This window comes from Primulina tabacum, chromosome 4, assembly GCF_025594145.1.
Source record: "Primulina tabacum isolate GXHZ01 chromosome 4, ASM2559414v2, whole genome shotgun sequence".
NCBI classification, from domain to species: domain Eukaryota; kingdom Viridiplantae; phylum Streptophyta; class Magnoliopsida; order Lamiales; family Gesneriaceae; genus Primulina; species Primulina tabacum.
The window spans coordinates 44,096,781-44,118,448 of NC_134553.1; the positions used below are offsets into that span (position 1 = coordinate 44,096,781).

A 21,668-nucleotide genomic window follows, 5' to 3' on the forward strand; every position below is an offset into this window, starting at 1 on the left:
GCATTTGCCTTCTCTTTTTACTTATCTAAAAGAACCTTCAATTGTGGCAAGGCCAGAAAATTTTGATCAGAGGCATTTGGACAAGGGAATGATTGCTCTAAATAAAATGTTTTTACGAATTATAACCGAGAAACAACTCCTCACCGAACAAAGTAATACAAAGATCACAAAGTGCATATGATTACATTACTAATGAATTACAAAATAACAAACGAAAATCCAAAATCATTCTTCACGTGTAACTTTTCCACCAACACAAAAGCCAAAGGCACTCAGGAAATTTATCACAGAGATGTATTTGAAATAAAATGCAGTCCAAATCTCCTGATTTTTTCGATTTCACCGAAGTTTCAACAGACTTAATCTTGTAATTATCAGATATTTATGGATTGGCTGTTGCATGATATGTATGTCAATGTGCTTCTATAGGCCTGATTTTCTATATTTGGTAAAAATACAAAATCATCCACAGGCGCAGATACGTTATCAATTACTCTGACCTAAACAATCAGTACAGTTTTTTACTCATCATTCAGCTCTCAGCTTCAAAATTTCCTTTGCTATCCTTCGCCTAAAATATGGCATGTGTTGCTGCAGAACACAGAAAATTCAGTCAGAAATTGCTCATGACAAGCAAACCAAGTTCCGTTCCAAATATCAATCAATATTATCTAATACTCATTTGCAGGTAAATCTCATGCGTTGCATAAGAAAGTCTTCACACATTAAGCAGGGCTCACGGAGTATTTATAATCTTCGTATGCTGTGTATAAACATATTACTGAACCAACAATCAATGGGTGCCAGTAAATTGCTCACACTAATGGAGCAACAGTTGAGAGCAAAAAGTTGCTCACACTAATGGAGTAACTGTTGAATTACTGCCAAAGCAACAGCAAAATATGTATTCACGTATAAGATAATTACATCATATTTGCAACTCATTTGAAATCAATGTGAAATTAAAAGCTTGCTTTGGCAAGTCAAGACACATTTTTTTTTCATTCTAAACACAGTTTAGATCCTTAAAGGCGCACTAAGGCACAAAAAAGTCCTGGAGTTTGAACGCAAGACGAGACACAAAACACTATTATTGAAATAATTAAGCTGAGAAAAAATATATATCACAAAAATATATTTTTCTGTAAAAAATGTTATTATTAATGTTTTAGAAAAATATATTATCATACTGCTATTTTGTGGCAAAATATGTACATTTAGTATCTAGTAAGGAAATATTGAATTATTGACAGATTTATGCGTTGGTTCTATTTTCTTGAGTTAGATTTTCGAGATTTTGTTCAAGTATGTTGTGTAGTAAAGTAATCTGCTATTATAGAAGATTTTTTTTCTTTACTTTTATTTTCTTTCTTACCGTAGAAAGTGTTTCTCCACTAATTTGTCCGGTCAATCAATTTAGAATTAGTTTAAGGCCGATTGACAATTTAGATCCTAGTTTATAGCTGCTATGTATCTATACAAGCATTTTTCGAATATTTTAGGAAATAAAGCCTCAAATATATTTTTTTAAAAGAGGGAAAATATATGACTCTTAGTGCGCCTAAGAAAAGGTTCCCGGCACTCAGGCGCAACGGTCTCGCCTGGTGGCTCGCCTTTTACAACTACGGATCCAAAACGGACGAGTTTTAGTGTGCAGCAAGGATAGAGGGGGAGATGAGCAAACATATAAACAAGCACCCAGCGCAAGGATTACCTGGTTGAAACAAAGTCCTATATCCCTGCTAAAGAAATCAGCATATTTGATCATGAAAACTCCACAGTCAAACCTACTCCAAACAGCAGCAACACAAAGAAAGTCAGCTTACTTTCACATGATTTTACTAATGCTAAAGGGAAATCATCTTTTGTCTTTCCAGTAGGATACTAAAGATACTATGCAACCACAAACTGGTTTGAATCTTCACAACATAATGGATCTTGATAAAGATCGATGGAGAAAATAAACCAAAGATAATATAACCTAGAATTAGTACTATTCAGTTTGGATATAAACCTAAATTGAAGCATGATTGCTAGAACACTAATTAGTAATTACGACTCATGCCCAAGTAAAATAATTGTTTTTGTCATCATTTAATCTGTACAATTAATTTCTGTCCAAATACAAAGGTTTATTAAAATCATAATGCAACGAAAAGGGTGCCAGCTAATCTAATAAAAATTATCTTGTCTCCTAACACGACTGAAGAGAAAGGGGGAAGCATGATATTTTAACGCCGTTGTAAAGAGGGAAGACTACAGAAAAGTTGGAAGGAGGACAGTCAAAAAAGGAAATTAAACAGAAAAAAATGATGAGATCTCACCAACCCACAACTTCTTAACATCTAAAAGCAGGAACTTGAACTAAACTAGACAAGCTTTGAATTCAAGAACCGCGATATTATTTTCAAGATAAAAATTAAAAATATTTTCTCTATTCTGTTGAAGCCAGATACAAGGATTTTCCACCCTTCAATGAGTAGGCCAGAAGGTATGATCAAATCCAGAATCCTTAACTACCAAATCTGTCTGAGTGGTTCACATATCAGAATGCAGAGTCTTTCAACGACTTAGTTCCACAAGATGATGCTAAAAATAAGGACATGTTATGCAACCAGCCACCAAACGAATCATCAGTGCACAACGACACAGCATGTTCAATTCGCGTTTTTGCTACAAAAGTATTTTTATGGTATTGAGATATCTTACACTTTCAATAGACAAGCGAATACTGAAAAGTTCCACTTACCCATTTTCCTGCTTTGGAAGATCCGTGACATATTCTCGCTCCCATGAACTAACATTTAAGTCCTTCCCGCACTTCTCCTTCACCTCATCAACATAGTACCTAGCCTGCATTTATATGAAGTCATTCCACAGAGAACTACAAACAAATTACATCTCCAAAAAGTTCAAGTTGATAATAGGTATTTGAGTACCCAATAGGCTAATACACGAACATAGAATAAAGGCAGTACCTGTGTATATAAAAAAGGGAGAAGAATGAGGGTGTATACACCTCATCAAAACAAAACGAAACAAATCATTCCACAGTCTGATAGTATGCACAAGTTTCATTACTTAAATGTAACTCCAAGATTGCAACAGTTCAAAATTTAATTAAGCAATGAACGTGCGCTTCGCCTTGAGGTTCCAGGGTACCCTAGCGCTTTAGGTTTCCCCATAATTTATTTCCTCCTCATCTCGTTCCTTTCATTTATACAACCTTCTACGTGTTCCGAACATTACTAAAAACTTGGTCAGTGTTAGTAAATTTGCTCGGAACAATGGTGCTTTCTTTGAATTTCATCCTTCATTTTGTCATGTGAAGGATCTCAAGATGCAGGTCCCTCTTCTCAAAGGTCTTTGACATAATTGCTTATATAAGTTTCGACTTGGCAATCTGGTGGGATCTCCTTCCTCTTCTAACACCTGTTTCACTGCGTCATTTCCTTCCGATCAAGAGAGTCCATCTCAGCCATCCCAAGTGGTTTCTTCCACATTACATCAATGGAACTGTCAATCAGGGCATTTTATGAATTCTACTGTGATGAAAGTGTTAATCAGTTGTAAACTTCCTTATTCCAGAAATGAAACATTTAGTTTTTGTTCTTCTTGCGAGTTAGACACCTGTTACTCATCGCCTCTTCAATTAATCTTTTCGAACGTTTGGGAGCCTCCTAGTACAGTCTCGACCAATGGGTCTAAATATTTACGGTAGCCTGTTGATGCATTCGTCAAACTTGGATTTTCTTCTTAAAAGTCAAATATTAGTTGCTTCAAGCTTTTGTCACTTTTAAAGCTAACGTTGAACTCCAATGTAAGACTAAAATCAAAGCCATTCAAACTTATTGGGGTTGGAAGTATTGTAGCTTAGTTTTTCTTTTTGGGTTCCAAGAGCATGGCATCACACATTGAGTCTCTTGCCCACACACCTCAAAACAAAACGGTGTCGTCGAACATGAGTATCGACATATAGTTGATATGAGTCTTTCAGTCTTAGCTCATGCTCATATGCCTCTCAAGTTTTAGGAAGATGCTAATCTACAGTTGTCTTTCTTATAAATCATTTACCATCTTCAAGCACTGAAGGGGAAATTCCTCTTAACTCGACTTTTTCACTAGCTCTTGATTACTTGTTTCTTAGAGTGCTTGGTTGCCTTTGTTTTCCCTATCTCCGACCCTACAATTCACACAATTTGATTTTCGCACCAAACTGTGCACTTATCCTGGTTACAGTAGCACTCACAAAGGCTACAAATACCCAAGTTCCGATGGTCATGTCTATATTTCATGCCAGGTCAATTTTGATGAGCACTCATTTCCCTGTGTAAAAAGTCTCCTGCTCTATCTCCTTCCACCACTGATCCCTTATCTAATTTATATCTTCCAGAAATTCCTCTTTCCTATAATGCTCCTATCATCTCTTCTCCGGCTTCTTCTTCACATTCCTTATATCCTTCCTCCTCTGTGTCTTCCCTGTTGCTACTGCATCTTCTGTCCCTCCTTTGTCCCCTACTTCGAGGAATTTATCCAAACACACGTGCCTTGCATTTCTCTAACTTACTCAAATTCAAAGAACAACATAGAGAAAATCCAAATAAAAATATATGGTACTATATTAAAACATAGCTTGAGAACAAAAAACAAATCTTAAGATGCTTTAGAAGACAGCAATCATACCAGTACATTCAGAACGTTAAGATGCCTTAAAAAATAGCAATCATACCAGTACATTAAGAACTTGAGAATCAACTCCTCTGAGCGAATCAAGATACTGAAACTTTTCATCCTTTTTATTAATAACTGCTAAACACCAATGGATTTCTTGGTGGATAGGCACAAAAATCTAATAAAAACGAGAACCATATAAGATAATTGAGTAAATAAAAGTTAGAAAAAATGGAGTTGATCTGATAGACAACAATAAAATTTGTAATGATGCATATGCAAAAAAAAATTACTTTATCACATTCTAAAAGGTTATATCCTAGCTTTTTGTGTGTAGTCCATCTTCGAACTGATTGAAAATTGTAGCCACCTCTGCCACTAATCAGCTGAAAAAAAAGTGCGTAAATAATACTGTTCTCGATGGAAAAATGAAACTGTTGCAGAGGCTATGAAAGTCTAATAATTAGTGGATTTTCAATTTAGGGTTCTTCGATAAAGCGATCTGTCACAGTCAGGTTTAAAGAAAGTAACTAATATTGTAAGATATATTTATGAGTTGATAATTCGCCATTCAACAAACTGATTTTTATTGGGAATAATTGATATAAGGAATGATCACTTTCCATTTGCACAAGATACAGATTCACCGCACTGCCACACGAATAAAAAGACCAGAACCTCACTAACAGGTCCAGACTATTGCAGAATAAAGATGTCAAATTTCTAAATGAATTGCATACATCTTGATCGAATAAATGCAATATATTGGAATATAACTAATCACTGCACGCCTCTCAACCCATTCAATGGCTTCTGAGTCTTATGTGATCAACCAATTTTACTTTTTCATTCACATATTTTCTATTCTGATGCACTAAGGCGTCCATTTTCCTGGTTTTATCGTATTATCATGATATTCATATTTTGGCACCTCCACAATAAGTATCCGCAGTAACTAAAGACAATATTGTTTAACAATATGTTTTCAGAATATGTCAGCTTCGTTAATAAGTCGCTAAGTTTATTCGGAGAAGAGGAATTGTCACATAACGATCCCAAGCATATTAAGCAACACCATGAAATAGCACTTACTAATTTTAAGGGTGCATGAGTGTATTTATAAAAAGTGAAGGAAGTAAATGCAGTGTGCACGAAATCGACGTGGTCCACTTTAACCAAAATGGCACACGACTTTTTGAGCATAAAATTCTATAATATGTGGTCATTAAAGTAAGAGAGTAAAACCAGTGAGAAGACCTTCTTATAAAAGAAAGTGTTAAAAAAATGGCATTTCAAGAACTTTTGTGGGTCCTTGCTTTCCCTTTCCTTCAACAATTCAAGATAGACATTAATGACCTGCAAAGTAAGAAGCAAGTCATACACTTCCAAAACTAGCTTCCTTGCGCTAACTGGAATCGTTCCAATTTCTTTCCTTGAAAATAAGAAACAAGGTCACCTCATCATTAAGCCATGCCTCTGGACTCAAACACCGCAATATTTCTCCAGTAATATCGATATTAGAATTTTTATGACTCACCAAAACCTTTCTCCTGTAAAATTTAAACAGACTCAAAATGTATTAAAAAAAAAGTGAAACATCAAGATCTAGTTCAATTGAAGATTAAGTACCTAGAGAAATTGGACAATGCACGATCGATGTCATCCTCTTCCTCCTTGGTAAGAGGAATAAAACATTCACTGGGCACGTCCTGCAATTGAATTCAATTCCACTGTCAGAAAATACCATCACACTATGAGATACAAGACTAAACAACGAATTACACAAACAAGACATTTCCACTGCAAATCAATCTGAAATGTCACCTTAAATTGCTTTTCTTTCTTGTGAGACCTCAAAAAAGAAAACCTTGAAACACACATTTCATAAAACACAATTAAAAAACTTAAGCTTTGCAGCTTGCAATCTCTCTGCTTCGATTCATCATATAACTTTTTATGAACAGGAAACTCCGAAGAATCTGGTTCTTGATCCAACAGAATTAAGTCCCTTTTCTCCGCAACATCTATCTTGGCGTTCACTTTGCTTACATCACTTGCTATAGAAGAATCCAAAGACTTCGGTTCTTTCTCCACCGATTTAATCTCATAGTTAGGTGATTGCTCCGGAGTCCTATGCTCCTTCCACTTGCCGTTCAAATCATCCACAACATCCACCTCCTCAACGCCGGAATCATCTGATACATCTATTAGGTTGTCCTCCTCCTCATCATCCTTAATTCGAATCACCTCCTTTTCCTTCTCTCTCGGCACAAACACGACATTTTGTCCATTAAAGAACCTTGTCGAACTAAATTTCGCCTTAAATTCAGCTACAAAAAAACTACCAATTTTTTCAGCAGTACTTTTCTTGGAACTAGCACCAATCCAAAGTTTCTTTGCCCCAAAAAACGTCCGTCTTCTTGATCTCCTAACTGGCGCATGAACTTCTCTGGAGCCCCTTGATTTTGGATCAGGGTACGAAGCAATTCTCGAAACAACAGAATTCAGTGATGCGGGCGGATCATTTTCCTGGATATTTTTACTAGTAGAAACCGAAAGCCTGAGCTTTTTTGCAATGTGAGCGCGTGATTGATCGTATAATGGGGAATTTGACGAAAGTGATTTGTTAAAATCCTGGCCGCGCTTTCGATTGCTAGTATAAGCCCCCATAATCAAAGAATAAACAAACCAACAAAAAAGAACACTCAGAGAGAAAAACGTCGACTCATTCAAAACAATGTGTGAAAAATTCTCATACAATAGGGCTTGCTTTCGATTAAATTAAACCGGCAATATTTCCGAGCGTTGTAGAAAAACGCAATTCTAGGGTTCTGAAAGTATTCCAATATCAACACAGAGATTTGAAACTAGCTCCCCACGATTTGGACGTATGATTTTGCTCAAGAGAATTTGCCTGTCAATTGTGAATCCGGCAAGTTTGTTCGTATAAACGTAAATGTTTTTTTTTATTATTATTATTAATTAAATGCTAAATTTTATTCGTATTTTAAAGCCAACAAATAAATGTTTATATTTGTATATATTTAAATGTATGAGTTTTTATTTTAGTGCATTACAATATGTTATATATACGAATTATATATAAGTGTAAACTGACAAATTAGATGTAGGAACATATGTGTGTGTATATATATATATATATATATATAAATAAATGTGTGTTTGTGTTTTTGAAAATGTATAAAATTGTATTCTTTAATTTGATAACAGTTGTGAATACTTGTTATCAAGTTTGAAGGTTTTGTTTAAGCTTTTTATAAAAATAATGAGAATAATCAGTTTGGACATAACTAAATAATAGGAATGAACACAGATTTAGCAGCTAAGTATGTGTGTTAATATTTAAACGTTTTTTTTAAAGGGAGAAGATGAATAATAATGATCAAATTTTTTAGGTTTTTTGGTTATTTTATAAGCAAGAGATCAAAAGCTATACAATCTTTTGGCTAAAAAATAATGTATTTTAATTTTATCTATATTAGAGAGACAACTAGAAGTTTTGTGGTGAAAGCGTGAGTAAAGCATGAGTGAATTTTTTTGTTTAAGTATTGGTTAAGGGGGAAAAATATATATGTCATATACGTTTGAAGTTGTTAACAGTTTTTTTTTAATTTTTTTTAAGCGGCATGGTTTATACATATACGCAATCTAAATTTGTATTAGAATGTTGTTTTTTTCAGAGACACTAATGAATTACATTGTTTGCCTATTGATATTTTGTAGAAAATAAGGTATAAAATATGTTTAAAAAAAGAAATATCAAAAATCATATCTATTGCTACTTGGGTTCATTTAGGTTGTAGGTGATTAAATATGACAGATATAAGTTAGCATATTAAATATAATGAGGAATGAATGTTTTATATATATCTGTGTGCCTACAATTTTTTTAATTTTACAAAAAAAATTAAGAGGTTAGTAATAAGTATACTTTACATATATATATATATATTTTTTGAAAAAGTGAAATTTTTTTTAAGTTGTTTAGATAATGATTTGTGAGAAAAAAATTATAGAAATTTAAATTTTTTTAAATGTATATATAAATCAAAATTAAAGCATTCTCGGTTTTGTGAATATTGAAATTTTTGATAAAACTAAGAAAGAAGCTAGAGGTTGGCTAAACTATGGTATGAAAATACTAATAAAGTCTAATTGTAGTAACAGATTGATAAATTACATATTTTATGTCTGATGTTATCAAACAATACATACCTAAGAAGCACAAAACTTTTATTTATGTTCACACTATCACAAGATTATCTCATTCCTTGTTTCAACTTGCGGAGCCGAACCTGAAAAAAATAAACGACCATAATAAGATGTGTTAAATTTTAGTATATTTACTGGTATTGAAATATATAAATCTAACGTATTATAAATAAAAAATGTATAAAATCTCACCATATCATTTTATCTTATTAAAACAAAACAATTAGCTAAAATATGTATATTTTATCAAAGTTGTTTTTTTAAAAAAATACGGAGGCCAAATATAAGGCGTAGGTGAATGTAAGCAATAATACGGTTTAATAAGCTATCTTATATATTGGTTTTTCCTCAGCCTATCTGTAATGCAAATGTCATATATATGATTTATTGGTTAAGCATAGAAATCCTCTAAATACATCAGTTATTAGTTAGGTCATTAATAATTTGGTAAGTTAGAGCTTAAAATTATTGAGAACAGATAAATTAAGTACGAGAAAATGTTATGCAAATAACATTACATAAATCTATTTATGAATTATAAGAGGGAAAGATTACTAAGTGGAAAAAATAAAGTTAATGCAAATTTTGTAGATACATACTGTGGTTGACGAATAACGTTGACATCTAGCTCTTTTTCAATATCGGCTGCGTAGTCTAGTAGAAGAGAAAGCTTTGATTCCATATTCAGCGCTCTTCATAAGATGATGTCCCATACTGGATTTGAGTAAAATCTTATTATTAGTTCTTCAACTTCTTTCTGAAATAAAGAATTGTAGTAACATTGAGTGCAGTCGATAAAATCACAGCATGAGGTGTTTTCCATTGGAGTTGATTTAGAGGACGTATGCTTTGCTACAGAAATGAAAGTATTGGAATGTTAAGGTAAGTACTTGCAAGCTAGTTGTTGGTAGATAAATTCATATATATCATGTGGAGAAAGGTGAGTTATAGATGGGTTATGACATTTGGTTTGATTATTTTTGCCCGCCTCATTGTAAGCAACATAGATGTTTTAAAATATTGACAATTGTAAGGACAGAAATGATTTTTTTGTAATATAAGACTTGGTTATTATATTATAGTCTAAAGCCTCTTTTAGGTTTTTTCCCTTGTATTATTTGTCTTATTTAAAGATATACCTTGTTTTTCGTTATTCAGTCCAGATTTTGTATTTATAAGTATGCATATTTCCCTGAGCAAGCTGTGTTAGAATGAATATTACCAAATTTCCTTATTTTGCTTAGTTTAGAGTAATAACATAACAGTTGTTAGTTGTAAGTTAGCAATAAAAAAACGATATCGTATACATAAGTAGAAAGGCCTTAGATATAATTTATTATTGCATGAACATATTTACTGGATATTGTATGTTTTTTTTACTATACATTATATTTATTTGTGTAGTGTTAAGAATGTATTTATTTGTGTAGTGTTAAGAATGTATGCCTACATAGATTTGAAGATGCTTAGGAGAAAAGGTTCTCCTTATAAATTAATATGTAATTCAATATATAGTAAGTATATTAAATCGAACACATAAGATACAAAGAAGACGTTTTTTATTTTTAAATCACTAGTATATTTCTTTTAAAACTAATAATGCTGTGTGTAAATGCCACATAGAAGATTATATATTAGAACAAAGAAAAATGTTTAAAATTACTGGAAATAAACAATTTGTTTTAGCAATTAAAGCAGGGTGGTAAAAAACTAACTTTTAAGAAAAGTTGTGTATATGCATAATTGGAAAGTAGCCAGAACTTCAACCAACAATTAATAGGTTAGTTTTCAAACAGAATAATAGTGTTTGGATAACAAACAAAAAGCAGTAACTTCAGTTTAAAAAAACACAGGTATTAAAACACATACTCGGCTTTTGTATACATATTTGCCCTTCAGTCTTGTTTCGTATATTTTTTACTCTCATGTAATACCTCTTCAGGTTCCAATTTTCTCTTGCCTGGTGGATTGGGTTGTTGTGCTCTAAGATCTGTTTCAAAGTGTGTTTCCTGCATTGCGGAGCTGCTTTCTTGGGATTCAGCTGCAGCCCCATCACCTTGTGTCAATCAAGGAACTTTTGAGGCCGATCTTTTGTGTTCATAGCTATGCGATGTTGACGATGAATCAGTTGCGGGTAGGCATGCTATCACTGTGTTTCGAAGAAAAGTCTTGCCTCTTGTTTTGCTCCACAATGTTCTTAGTTGGAAAAGGAACTGTAACTCTTTCGATTTCTCGTTGAATGTTTCAGGAATAAAAGGTGTTTGCTGTGAATAACAAGATAACTAATATTCAAAAGCTGTATGAAATTTGTGATTAAAAAAAAAATCAAAAAATAAACATACATGTTCTTCTGCCTCAATCATGTCCTCTCCTGACGCACATAACAACATGCTTGCTTCTTTGTTCTCAATGTAAGCAGTAAAATTTCCAGTCCCGTCAAAAAGTTCTGCTTGGAACCGTAAACTATATGTATATCATAGTTAAGATGTCATGTTTTTAATGAGCGTAGCTTTTCAAAGAATTTTTATCACTTACAGCGGTTTTGGGCTTGGAAAATCATGGTTGCAATAAAAACATGTGAACTCATATTTGCATGCAGCTCCGCATGACTTCGAACATCCTGGGCAAGCTAGAAAATATACAGTCTTCGGGATTCTTTATTCTTATTTTAGCCTTTATCCAAAATGATTTTACCTGTAAATCAGAATTTGTTAGCATTTTAAGATGCTTGTTTATTCTAAATCTAGGTAAGGCAAAATACGAGTAAATTTGAACGTACTACTTCGTTCAGGGTCAGAATCTGGCTGATTTTTTGAATCTGGGAGCTGAACGGTTGGTCAATTTCCTGCTTTGTCATACAATTTTTGGGACACAACAGCCTCTATATATTCCTGATTGGTTTACATCCTTAAAAAAAAGGAGTATGTTAGCTATTTATTTTTAGAAAGATGGGAAATAGGTCAAAAATTAAAAAGGAGTTTGCATAAAAACATGAGAATATGAGTAAAACAACTGAAGATATCCAGATAGTTGGCTCTCTAGCAAATATATATAAGGTCATCTAAAACAATGCAATGGTACGTTGATGCTTTGCTTTAATATGGAACCCGTTTATAATACAAAATAACAAATATCTTTAAGAAGTTTATAGGTCGGAAGCATACAATATAGCGAGAAAATAGGTTTGAGATGTACAAGATATTTGTTATCCTAATTTGAGAGATGCTACACGTGACACGCAGTGATCAAACAAAAGATCAAGAGTATAAAAAACACAATTTTTTTTGACTGCATACATGCGCTTGACAAAGAAGAGATGGTGCAACTATTTTTTCCCACGATAAAATTTAACCGGAAAGCCAAAAAAAATTTTATTCAAGTTTTTTGCAGCTACGTTAGTGTATTCAAGAAATGTAACATGTGCCAATCAAAGACCAACATTTAACTATAAAATTTAATTTCAAGATTACAGCAGATACGTCTAGAGCTAAAAACTCGTAATTTACAAATTTTTTTTTGGAATGTATAATGCCGAAAATTAATTCTTGTATGTAAACATATGTTGTAAACCAAAAATAGCATTATTTAGTATAGTTTAGAAATTGAAGCAGAGGCGTTTGAGCGGGAAGATTTATTTTGCTTCAGCAAAGATTATTCTAAGAATATGTGACCACATAACTAATAGAAAGAGTATGAATTAGCATCGTTTTAGGAGGTTACTTCGTTGTATTGGAGGGTCAAACAGAATGATGCTATTGGGTACTGTATCGATTGATAACCCTACAGTGAAATAATTTTTTATCAACCTCATTAGCCTTTGCCAAGTAAAAAACACAAAAATAAATCAAACAATATGTATAAGCTAGAGGAAATTGATTTTTCTAACTATGAAATGACATTAAATAGAGCTGAATATATACCGTAAAATGTACAGAGAGCCGCATTCCTATTCCTAAGATAACAGGAAAAGTGTGAACATTTTTTTGCGTTAAAAAAGGTGCTTCGGTTTGGAGAAATTCTTTCCATAAGGTTAGAATTAATGATTTGCGCCTAGCAAGGTAAAAAAAATTGTTATGTTCTGGGGCATACAATTAGTTGAAAAATGAAGAAAAGCAATCAATATTGGGAAAAAATTATGAAATGATCTTACACTTCGTTGAAGATAACAAATTCCTGTAAATTCCTTTTTGTTTTTTCAACAAACTGTGGTGGAAAAACATGTATCACACTGCATAACAAATCTGAAAAATAAAATGTGTAAATAAATCTGTATATGAAATAATTGTATTCTAGGAAAAAGAACCGGAGGAAGAGCTTAGCTTGTTTATTTTGTAGAAACGTCAGCTAATGCAGGGCATTGTGCAAAAGGCGCCAGTTGGTAAGCATGGTTAATAGGTAGTTGCTCTTCCTCGCTTGCAAGCCTAATGTAAGTATTTCTATTAAGCAACATTTGGTATTTTGCTGATACAAAAATTGATGCATTGCTAGTTATTTCTTTGATTTTGGCATTCCCAATATAGTATGTCTTGTACAACTGTAATAATTTGTCCAATTGCTCAACATCTTGGTCGTAAATTATGCCTTGCATGCTTCCATTCTATACAAATAAATGGGTAAAGTAAAAAAAACAATTCCAGACTATATGACTATTGAAAATAGAAAATGTATTTTACCTCTTTATCAACAAAAACAAGTTTTTGTTGTCTTCCCCATTTCATCAAAAAGCAAATTGGAGTTTTTTCAGCAAGTAAGACTTTGACAAACCAGTTGCGTAAACTATATATTTGTGTAAAGAAATAAATCTGAAAATAAAGCGTGTAGCTAGGAGCATTTATTTTGTTTTAGTAGAACTAATAATTTTATTTTAACAAAACTTACAATGTGCATATATCAGTATTTAATATACTTTCAGGTTCAATATTTTCACATTAACCAGATAAGCAAAATAAGAATTTATCTCTCAATAAGGATGTGCAGCGTCCAAAACCTCACGGTATACTATATTTTTTGTGTAGTTAGTACTTTGAGCTAATGATGTCGATGGTCTAATAAGCACCTTTATTTGATCTATATTCTTAGCTCTTGATAATGCGACATAAAGTTGGCCATGTGAAAAAACTGGTTCTTTTAAATAGATGCCAACAAAATCTAAAGTCTGTCCTTGTGCTTTGTTAATTGTCATTGCATAACATAAACGGATTGAAAATTGTTTTCTTTTAAATGGAATAGATGAAAAATCGTCATGTGGAGATTCTAAACTTATCCGAGGAATGAACACAGGTTTTCCTGCATGTGTGCCTACTGAAATTTCGGCGTAAATAACATTTTTATTAAACCCTTTACAAAGTAAAGGTGTCCCATTACAGAGCCCTTCAGTTGGATTAATATTTCTTAACAAAATAATTGGTGAATTTATTTCCAAAGTTAATTTATGCGGGGGAAGACCTTGAGGAGTTAAACAGTAGAATAAAGCTTCCTGATCAGGTATAACACAATCATTTGTGTCTTCATCGCAACTATAGTACGTTGTTTCTTCGCCAGGGAATTTGTTAATAAGAACGTCATTTATTTCGTGGACAAATTCGTTTCTTGTTGTCAGTATGGCGCGTTTTACAAATGAAGAGAAATCTAGATCTGGATCGTTTATGTTTGGGAAGACCATCTCTATTAACGTGTTTAAGGAAGTATTGTCATCTGCAAATGGCATGTTAATGTGAGATGGGATTTGGATTTCATTGTTTTCATTAGTAATTTCAACTCCATCACCGATTTTTTTGGAGTTTTTTGTTTAAATGTGGCCACAAAGGTGACATGACAATCGAAGAATCAATGATGTTTTCATTCGTACTTTTTAAAATGACTGGGTAATGTTTGGCGGAAGTCTCCACCAAAGACAACAATTTTACCACCAAAAAGTAAATTTGAATCCATTATGTCTTGTAACATTTCATTGAACTTTTCAATGACATCACGCCTCATCCCAAATAATGAGTTTTTGCTAGCTTTAATAAAGTCGCTAATGTGCTTTGCTTGCTAATGCTACATGATTTGATATTAATTTCTTCTAAAGGGATTTTAAATCTCGAATGTAAAGTACGACCTCCTGGGAGCAAAGATGCTGCAACTCCTGAAGTTGCAGTCGCAATTGCTATGTCACCATTTGATCGAATTGTAGCAAGAAGTGCTCTATATAAAAAAGTTTTTCCAGTATCTCCAGGGCCGTCAATAAAGAAAGCATTTGACAAGTTATTACAAACATGATATAAGATTTGATTATAAGCATTTTTTTGTTCTACATTTAATTGTTCAACAGCTAATAGATCTTCAGCTGGTACATAAATATCACGCTCAGTTTGTAAGTCTTTTACCTCCCTATCGGTAAAATCTAAGCTCATGTTTTGGTTTGTATGAAAGAAGTCTTCTAATTTTTTACCCATGGATCAAAGGTAGTTATCAACTATGCCTAAACCTTATGATTAAGCATTTTTGGGGTAAAATCTTTATTCCGAGCAAAGTCTTCTGACAGGAAATCTTGAAATTTTGCCTAAAGATGAATGAGATTTTTTGGGCAACAAAAAACGAGGACAGTAGCAAATAATTGCCGCAAAGCATGAGGCATTAGATAACAAACAGCTTCCTCAATACACATTTCAGCAGTATTATCACTTCTATTAATCCTAAGGTTAGAGCTGCCTCTCTGAATGTTGTGAAAGTAACCTCGTTTATCGTTCTTAAATCTTTAAAAGAAGATGGTTTTCTGACATGCATTAACAACAATTTTAAATAAAATTTTTCACAATCCGAAGGCCGACAGCTAAAAATTCGGCCTATGACCTCTTTTTTCTTACGTGGTTCCCATTCTTTACAATCATTGTGCCAAGTAAAAAATTACATATAAACAATTCTGACTTTGAGCGTAGTTATTGTATTTGTTCATATAGAAAAATTGTGTTAACATAGTTTTTTTAAATGTTGGGTTGTTGACAATGTTGTACAACGCTTGATTGACAGCAAATGTCACAACATGTTCATTCTCTAAATGAACTGGTAAGCATATTACAGCTGGATGTACATGATTAAGATCAAAGCCGAAAATGCGCCAGATTGCTTTAGGAGGCGAAATCCATCTTGCAGCCTTGAAATTTTTTGCCTCGTCAACAACGTGATCTTGTTCATCTCCAAGTAATGTATATAAAATCTTGTCATGGCCCTTGTATATATATTTGCAGATATATTTTACAGCTTGAATGGTTGAACATATTTCGACATTGATATGGCAATTAAATTTAGCAAGCAAATTTGGATTGTAAGGAACAACCCAACGGTTATCAAGTTGTGAACCCCTTACATTAATAACATGTCTGTCATCGCGCCGGCGATATATTGGGTATGAAGTTGTTCCATATTTAGTGAACTCTGAGTAGTCTTTAGGATAGTTATATTTACAAAAAAACTTTTTCATGCAAGGACATGCTGGATTGAGTAAACCACATGGACCATGAATCATATGTTTCACCACGAGTGAAAACAAATATAGTTCAGCATGTGCATCTGGTAATTCTGCGCAAACAATTCTGTCGAATGCCTCAGGATGAAACATTTTTGAGGCTTGATTTAAAATAAGCAGGAAATGGGCATGGGTAAGCATCTTTTTTGGAATTCTATCACGCTAGTATAGGCGATAATGTGCCCAAAAATATCCTTCTTGAATAGTTCATCTCGTAAAACTTGAAGTTTTGCATGAAAAATCCTAGAGATCAAATCAGTTTTATTTTGAATTTCATCGGATGGGAGGCAAAGAGACTTTATTTCAGCCCAATTTGGATTCGAGGTTATTGTTAGAAAGATGTCCGGTTTCCCATAACGTTGTACTAAAGCAATAGCATCCATGTATCTTTTACGCATATCTCTAAGACCTCCAATGAATGACGTAGGTAATATTACATGTTTCCCAACATCATAGCCTATCTCACATCCCTGTGTAATGCTATCTAATAGCCCATTGTAGGCCTCATTTCGCAAGCGGTTTTGCATGCTCGGAGTCCTAAAAAATTCTAATCTTGATGTTTTAATTTTAATATACATGTCTACTATATATTGTTGCAAAAGCCTACCAATATGTAGTAAGAAAGATCTATCGTTTTTCCTTATTTGTAATTTGTGACAGTAGTATTCACGACATGAGACCGTAGACCTTTGGGTGCTCATTTTTTCCGAAGCCACATAAAAAAAAACAGATTTCTAATGGTAAAAAATCATAATTATTGTATAATAAAACTTTCCTTTTAAGTAAAAATTACCTTGAGTTTCAGCGATTATAAAAAAATCTGCACTTGCAGAGTTTTGTATACAGTTGATGTTTTCACCGTCACAGGTTGGTCTAGGCTGCATTTTTTTATGTTTTTGATCTAATATTTTAATGTTTCGATGCCAACCAGATTCCCCATTTGGAAATATAAGGGGGTATTGTAAGGGATCATAACAACCGAAATATTCCTTAATTATCTTGGGGCAGCTGTTTTTTGGATATACTTGTATATATTGGCTTGTTTTTTGATTTTCATAGCTACATTCTAACCATATGCCAGCAACCTGAGAGACATCAGGCCTATTAAAAACTCGTTGATCAGTAACAGGATCAGCTTGCAAAGCAATTTTATATTCGTCTAAGTTTTCGACACTATTTAGACCACGGAAAAAATTCCCATATGGGTTTTTTGATAAGATATTAATTAATTTCTGTACAAGAGATTCCTTAAATTTTGAGTTGATAGATAAACGATTAGATAGTTCATGTTCAGTGTCAAAAAAATATAGTTGCAGATTTTTGGGGGGCTTCGTTGGACGATGGTATTAATTGGTCAATAAAATGGTAAAGTTGACCTTGTACACGGAATGTATAAATACCAGCATTTCTTTTAGCATAAAATGTATCACAATGTACTCCCATTGATGTGAAAACAAACATGTTATTGTAGCTACGAATACATGTGTTGAACTCTTTAGCATCATCGGCGTTACCAACATAGAGCTGCACTAATTCAGAAGGCATTTATGAAGGTGAAAGATTTATATCTCCTAGCGCACAACAAAATGTAGGTGGCTCAGCATATACGCGTGTTGCACCGCAAAACTTACAATCTACTATATTAGGTAGTGCATCTGGAGTTCTCACTATATACGTCAATGGATCTACCCTAGGGTTTTTTCCATCAAATATCTGTGAAACACATGATTTATTTTTTTGTCATCGACGTATATTTTTTTGCAGCCTACGGTCTTCTAAACAAGAATATTTTCTTTTACGAGAGGTTTTAGGCTTATTACTTTCTGTTGAATTATCTTCTTTATGACGCAGCATCATTGTTATTTTATAACAACAAGTAATTCAAAATTTTTGATCCTAATATTGCTCGATTCGCTGGTTTATGGAAATCTTAAGTAAAGGCAAATACGGCACAATTTTGTAAAAAAAGTAACACACAACAATGATCTATAACCTATAGTTTGACACCACAAAAGCTAGTAGGGAAAATATGTCAACACTAATCAAGATGGGAGAGGAAAACCACTGGTGTGGCAATAAGCCAAGAGAAGTAAAGGGTAAACTAATAAAACTGCAAATAAATAGCAAACCTGTATACAGCACGAGACGACGAGCTTGCCATAAGAGTAAGATGCGGAGGTTTCGTAGTAGGAACAGTTTGCCTATATATATACAGCGAAGACAACGTAAATCTATTTAGGAGCAGAAGAACGGTATGCTTTAAAGGGCAATACGGGGATGAACAACCCAAAAAAAGGAAAACGTCCTTAATAGGAAGTAGCAAGCAAAGCATCTGAAAAGAATTTCAAAGCAACCTTCAAGTGCCCAGGTGAAGATGTACCAAATTGTTTTCTTTAGTAGATACATTAAAAACCAAAGGCCGCAGCATGGAGAAACTAACAGCAAGGGGAAAACAAAGACCCACTAAAAAGGCACAAGGTAAAATACACCAAGATAAAGCGAACAAGTAACGATCATTTTAGTTTAGACAGAGAGGGAAAGGAAAAAATAACGAAGACGAACAGAATCGAGAAGACAACACAGCTGATCTATAGTAAAGGAGGGGCTTGCGCGGGCGAAGCTGTGGAAACGAAGCCAAAATGAGGCATTACGGGTCACCGACTAACACGTACCAAGTAGTCTGAAATAGCTACAGAAAGAAAGGAAAACATGAGGAGGAGCATAAAGTAAGCGGAAGTGAACCAAAGGGATCAATATAGCTGGAAGAAGGCAAAAAAAAGGGAGAACAACATCATCAGAGCAAGACAACATAAAATAATCAAGGCCAAAGAGGAGGAAATAGATAACTCACCGATTGTCGTTTTTTGCCCGTTGGTCGTGAAGATCGGGCGGAAAACGAAGCCCTAAAGGAGGAAAGAGCACAAAAATCTGGAGAGTTGGATAAAACCGAACAGCAAATGCAACAAACAGAAGGAAAAAGGAAAACAGTAAGAAATCGAGGAGGAAGGAGGATGCTCACACGATGGTGAAAGAAGGCAAAAAAAAAACAGCGCTAACAACTTAAGCAGCGCAACAGAATGTAAAATAACCAAGGCCAAAAAAGAGAAGGGAAGAGATAACTCACCGGTTGGCGTTGTCTGCCTGTTGGCGTGAGGATCGGTCGAAAAGCGAAGACTTGAAAGAGGAAGGAGCACAAAAAGATGGAGAGTTAGGGAAAACCGAGCAAGAAAGACAACCAACAGAGAAGAATATGAAAGCGGGAAGGAATCGGGGAGGAAGCAGGAAGCTCACACGACGCGTGGTACGGAGATGCATCTCGGAATGACAGCACACACTATCGATTATCGGTGCAAGAAAAAAACAACACGTGTTATGGCTCTGGACCGGCAACCGGGAGGAAACTGGCCAAATACAACTTATTGCCACTTTCATATAAGTATATAAGAATTACATTTGGGTTAATCGTTAATTTTAGCTCATTTTACTTCCGAGTAAGTCTCTTGTGACAAGAACGTCTCACGAATCTTTATCCTTGAAACGGATCAACTCTATCGATATTCATGATAAAAAGTAATACTCTTAGGCATAGTTTGATACATGGGATAAGGGTATGATTAATAAATAATCCTCCTTATCTCATGTTTGGTACCTTTTTAAAAAGCCCATAATAATATCACGGGCCCTTGATAAATAATTTTTTAAAAGGATAAAATGTCCCTTCTATTAGGCGTGATAATTTTAATTTAATGATAAAATACACTACAAATGACTTAATTGTCCTCAATTTATAAATGATTTTTATAAATTTATGCTAGTAGGTAGAAATTAAAATCAAATAAATATTTTTATTTATTTTTAAAAATATGAACTCAAGCAACAACATTGAAATTATAAAATTTATTATGATAAGGTTAATTTTGGCATTACAATCTAATATATAAATTTAATCACTCTTATTAAAATCATACCAAACATTAAATATAATATCATACATCTTATTTATTCTTAACTTATCATTATATTATATATCACATGTTTATCCTATCATATGTACCAAACTATGCCTTAGTATAAAAAGTAATACTCATGACTCAAATAAAAAATCTGTCTCACAAAATACGGCCCATAAGACCCCGCCTCACACAAATTTTTATCTCACTCCCTTTAAAATTCTTGAATCACCCATTTTTTATTTTCCCTCCATTTGCGACAATCGACATTGACGAAGGAGAATTTCAACTCTCCACTTCAACGAAAACATCCAAGGACCCAATAGATAGACCTAATGGTAAGCATGTAAGTTCTCCTTGAACTTTATTGAAAGAATATTACGCGTGATGGTTCGAGATTTTAGAACCAACACATACATGGATCAATTTTTTTTGAGGTATTTTTTCTTCATTTTCATGATTTTGCTTCATTGTAGCGTAAATTACTTGTGATTTATGGTATAAATTTTTTGGTTTGCGAATATTTTACCCGTTTTTCAATGTTTGAGCTCTAAATTTCACTGTTTAGTGCATGATAGTATACTTTATTCACTGCTTCACATGTGTAGTTGATATCATTTCGCGATCCTCATGTTTTTGGTTCTCTCGTGTGTTTGTATTTGAGAAATTTCGAATTAGTTCTCATGGTCGTGGAAAAAAATCTCCAATTTTAGGGTTTTTGCTGCAGTTTTGTAATTTTCGTCGTTTATATTAACTTTATTTGAGAACAATTTTGCTGGAATTGTTGATGAATATTTTATTATTTGTTTTCCAGAAATGGTAAAAATAATAATGTTAGAGGTGATGGTAGCGATCCACCGGCGAAGAAGCATTCTCACGTTGTTCCCCACCATATTCAGAAAAGTGAGAAGAATTAGTTCCAAAACTCGGTGCAAGACACTTGAAGATAATCGAGGCTACACCATTTGCCCTTTGCTTGAAGAAGCCGAAACTACGCATCGGCACACGTAGAGTTGATTCTATCATCAGAAGATTTCAAATAGCTATGTCGAGTTTTTGTTTTGGCTTTAGAGGAGATGATGCATTTCTGTTGCTCATTTTCCCATATTTGGACACTTTATTTTAATATGCTTTTGTAGATGCTGCTTTTAGATTCTTGCTTGAAGAAATTATGGATCATCTTAGTTGCTAAAATACGAAGGTGTATGTAGGACTGATCGCTTGCCGCTATAACAAAAGGTATAGCTGGTGGTAACGATGCAGTTCAAATTTTTTAAATCGTACAGAAGCTCAAGCATCACGTTTCG

At 33.6% G+C, this 21,668-nt stretch overlaps 2 protein-coding genes across 2 annotated transcripts; both read right to left on the bottom strand.

The window, feature by feature from the left end:
• Nucleotides 1-87: 87 nt before the first annotated feature.
• On the bottom strand, nt 88-7,598 carry LOC142543346 (ubiquitin-like-specific protease ESD4). Its single transcript, XM_075650559.1, has 9 exons — nt 6,496-7,598; nt 6,301-6,380; nt 6,128-6,221; nt 5,929-6,027; nt 4,965-5,057; nt 4,730-4,849; nt 2,750-2,853; nt 1,715-1,787; nt 88-591 (listed from the first exon to the last, which is right to left on the bottom strand). Exons 1-9 carry the CDS (start codon nt 7,339-7,341, stop codon nt 529-531), a joined length of 1,572 nt encoding a protein of 523 aa, XP_075506674.1. The 5' UTR covers nt 7,342-7,598; the 3' UTR covers nt 88-528.
• Nucleotides 7,599-8,767: 1,169 nt separating this feature from the next.
• On the bottom strand, nt 8,768-19,726 carry LOC142542034 (uncharacterized). Its single transcript, XM_075648482.1, has 11 exons — nt 19,536-19,726; nt 19,263-19,314; nt 18,541-18,612; nt 13,225-13,501; nt 12,625-13,145; nt 11,684-11,811; nt 11,440-11,598; nt 11,247-11,367; nt 10,774-11,168; nt 9,504-9,618; nt 8,768-8,987 (listed from the first exon to the last, which is right to left on the bottom strand). Exons 1-4 carry the CDS (start codon nt 19,724-19,726, stop codon nt 13,229-13,231), a joined length of 588 nt encoding a protein of 195 aa, XP_075504597.1. The 3' UTR covers nt 8,768-8,987; nt 9,504-9,618; nt 10,774-11,168; nt 11,247-11,367; nt 11,440-11,598; nt 11,684-11,811; nt 12,625-13,145; nt 13,225-13,228.
• Between the last annotated feature and the right edge of the window lie 1,942 nt (nt 19,727-21,668).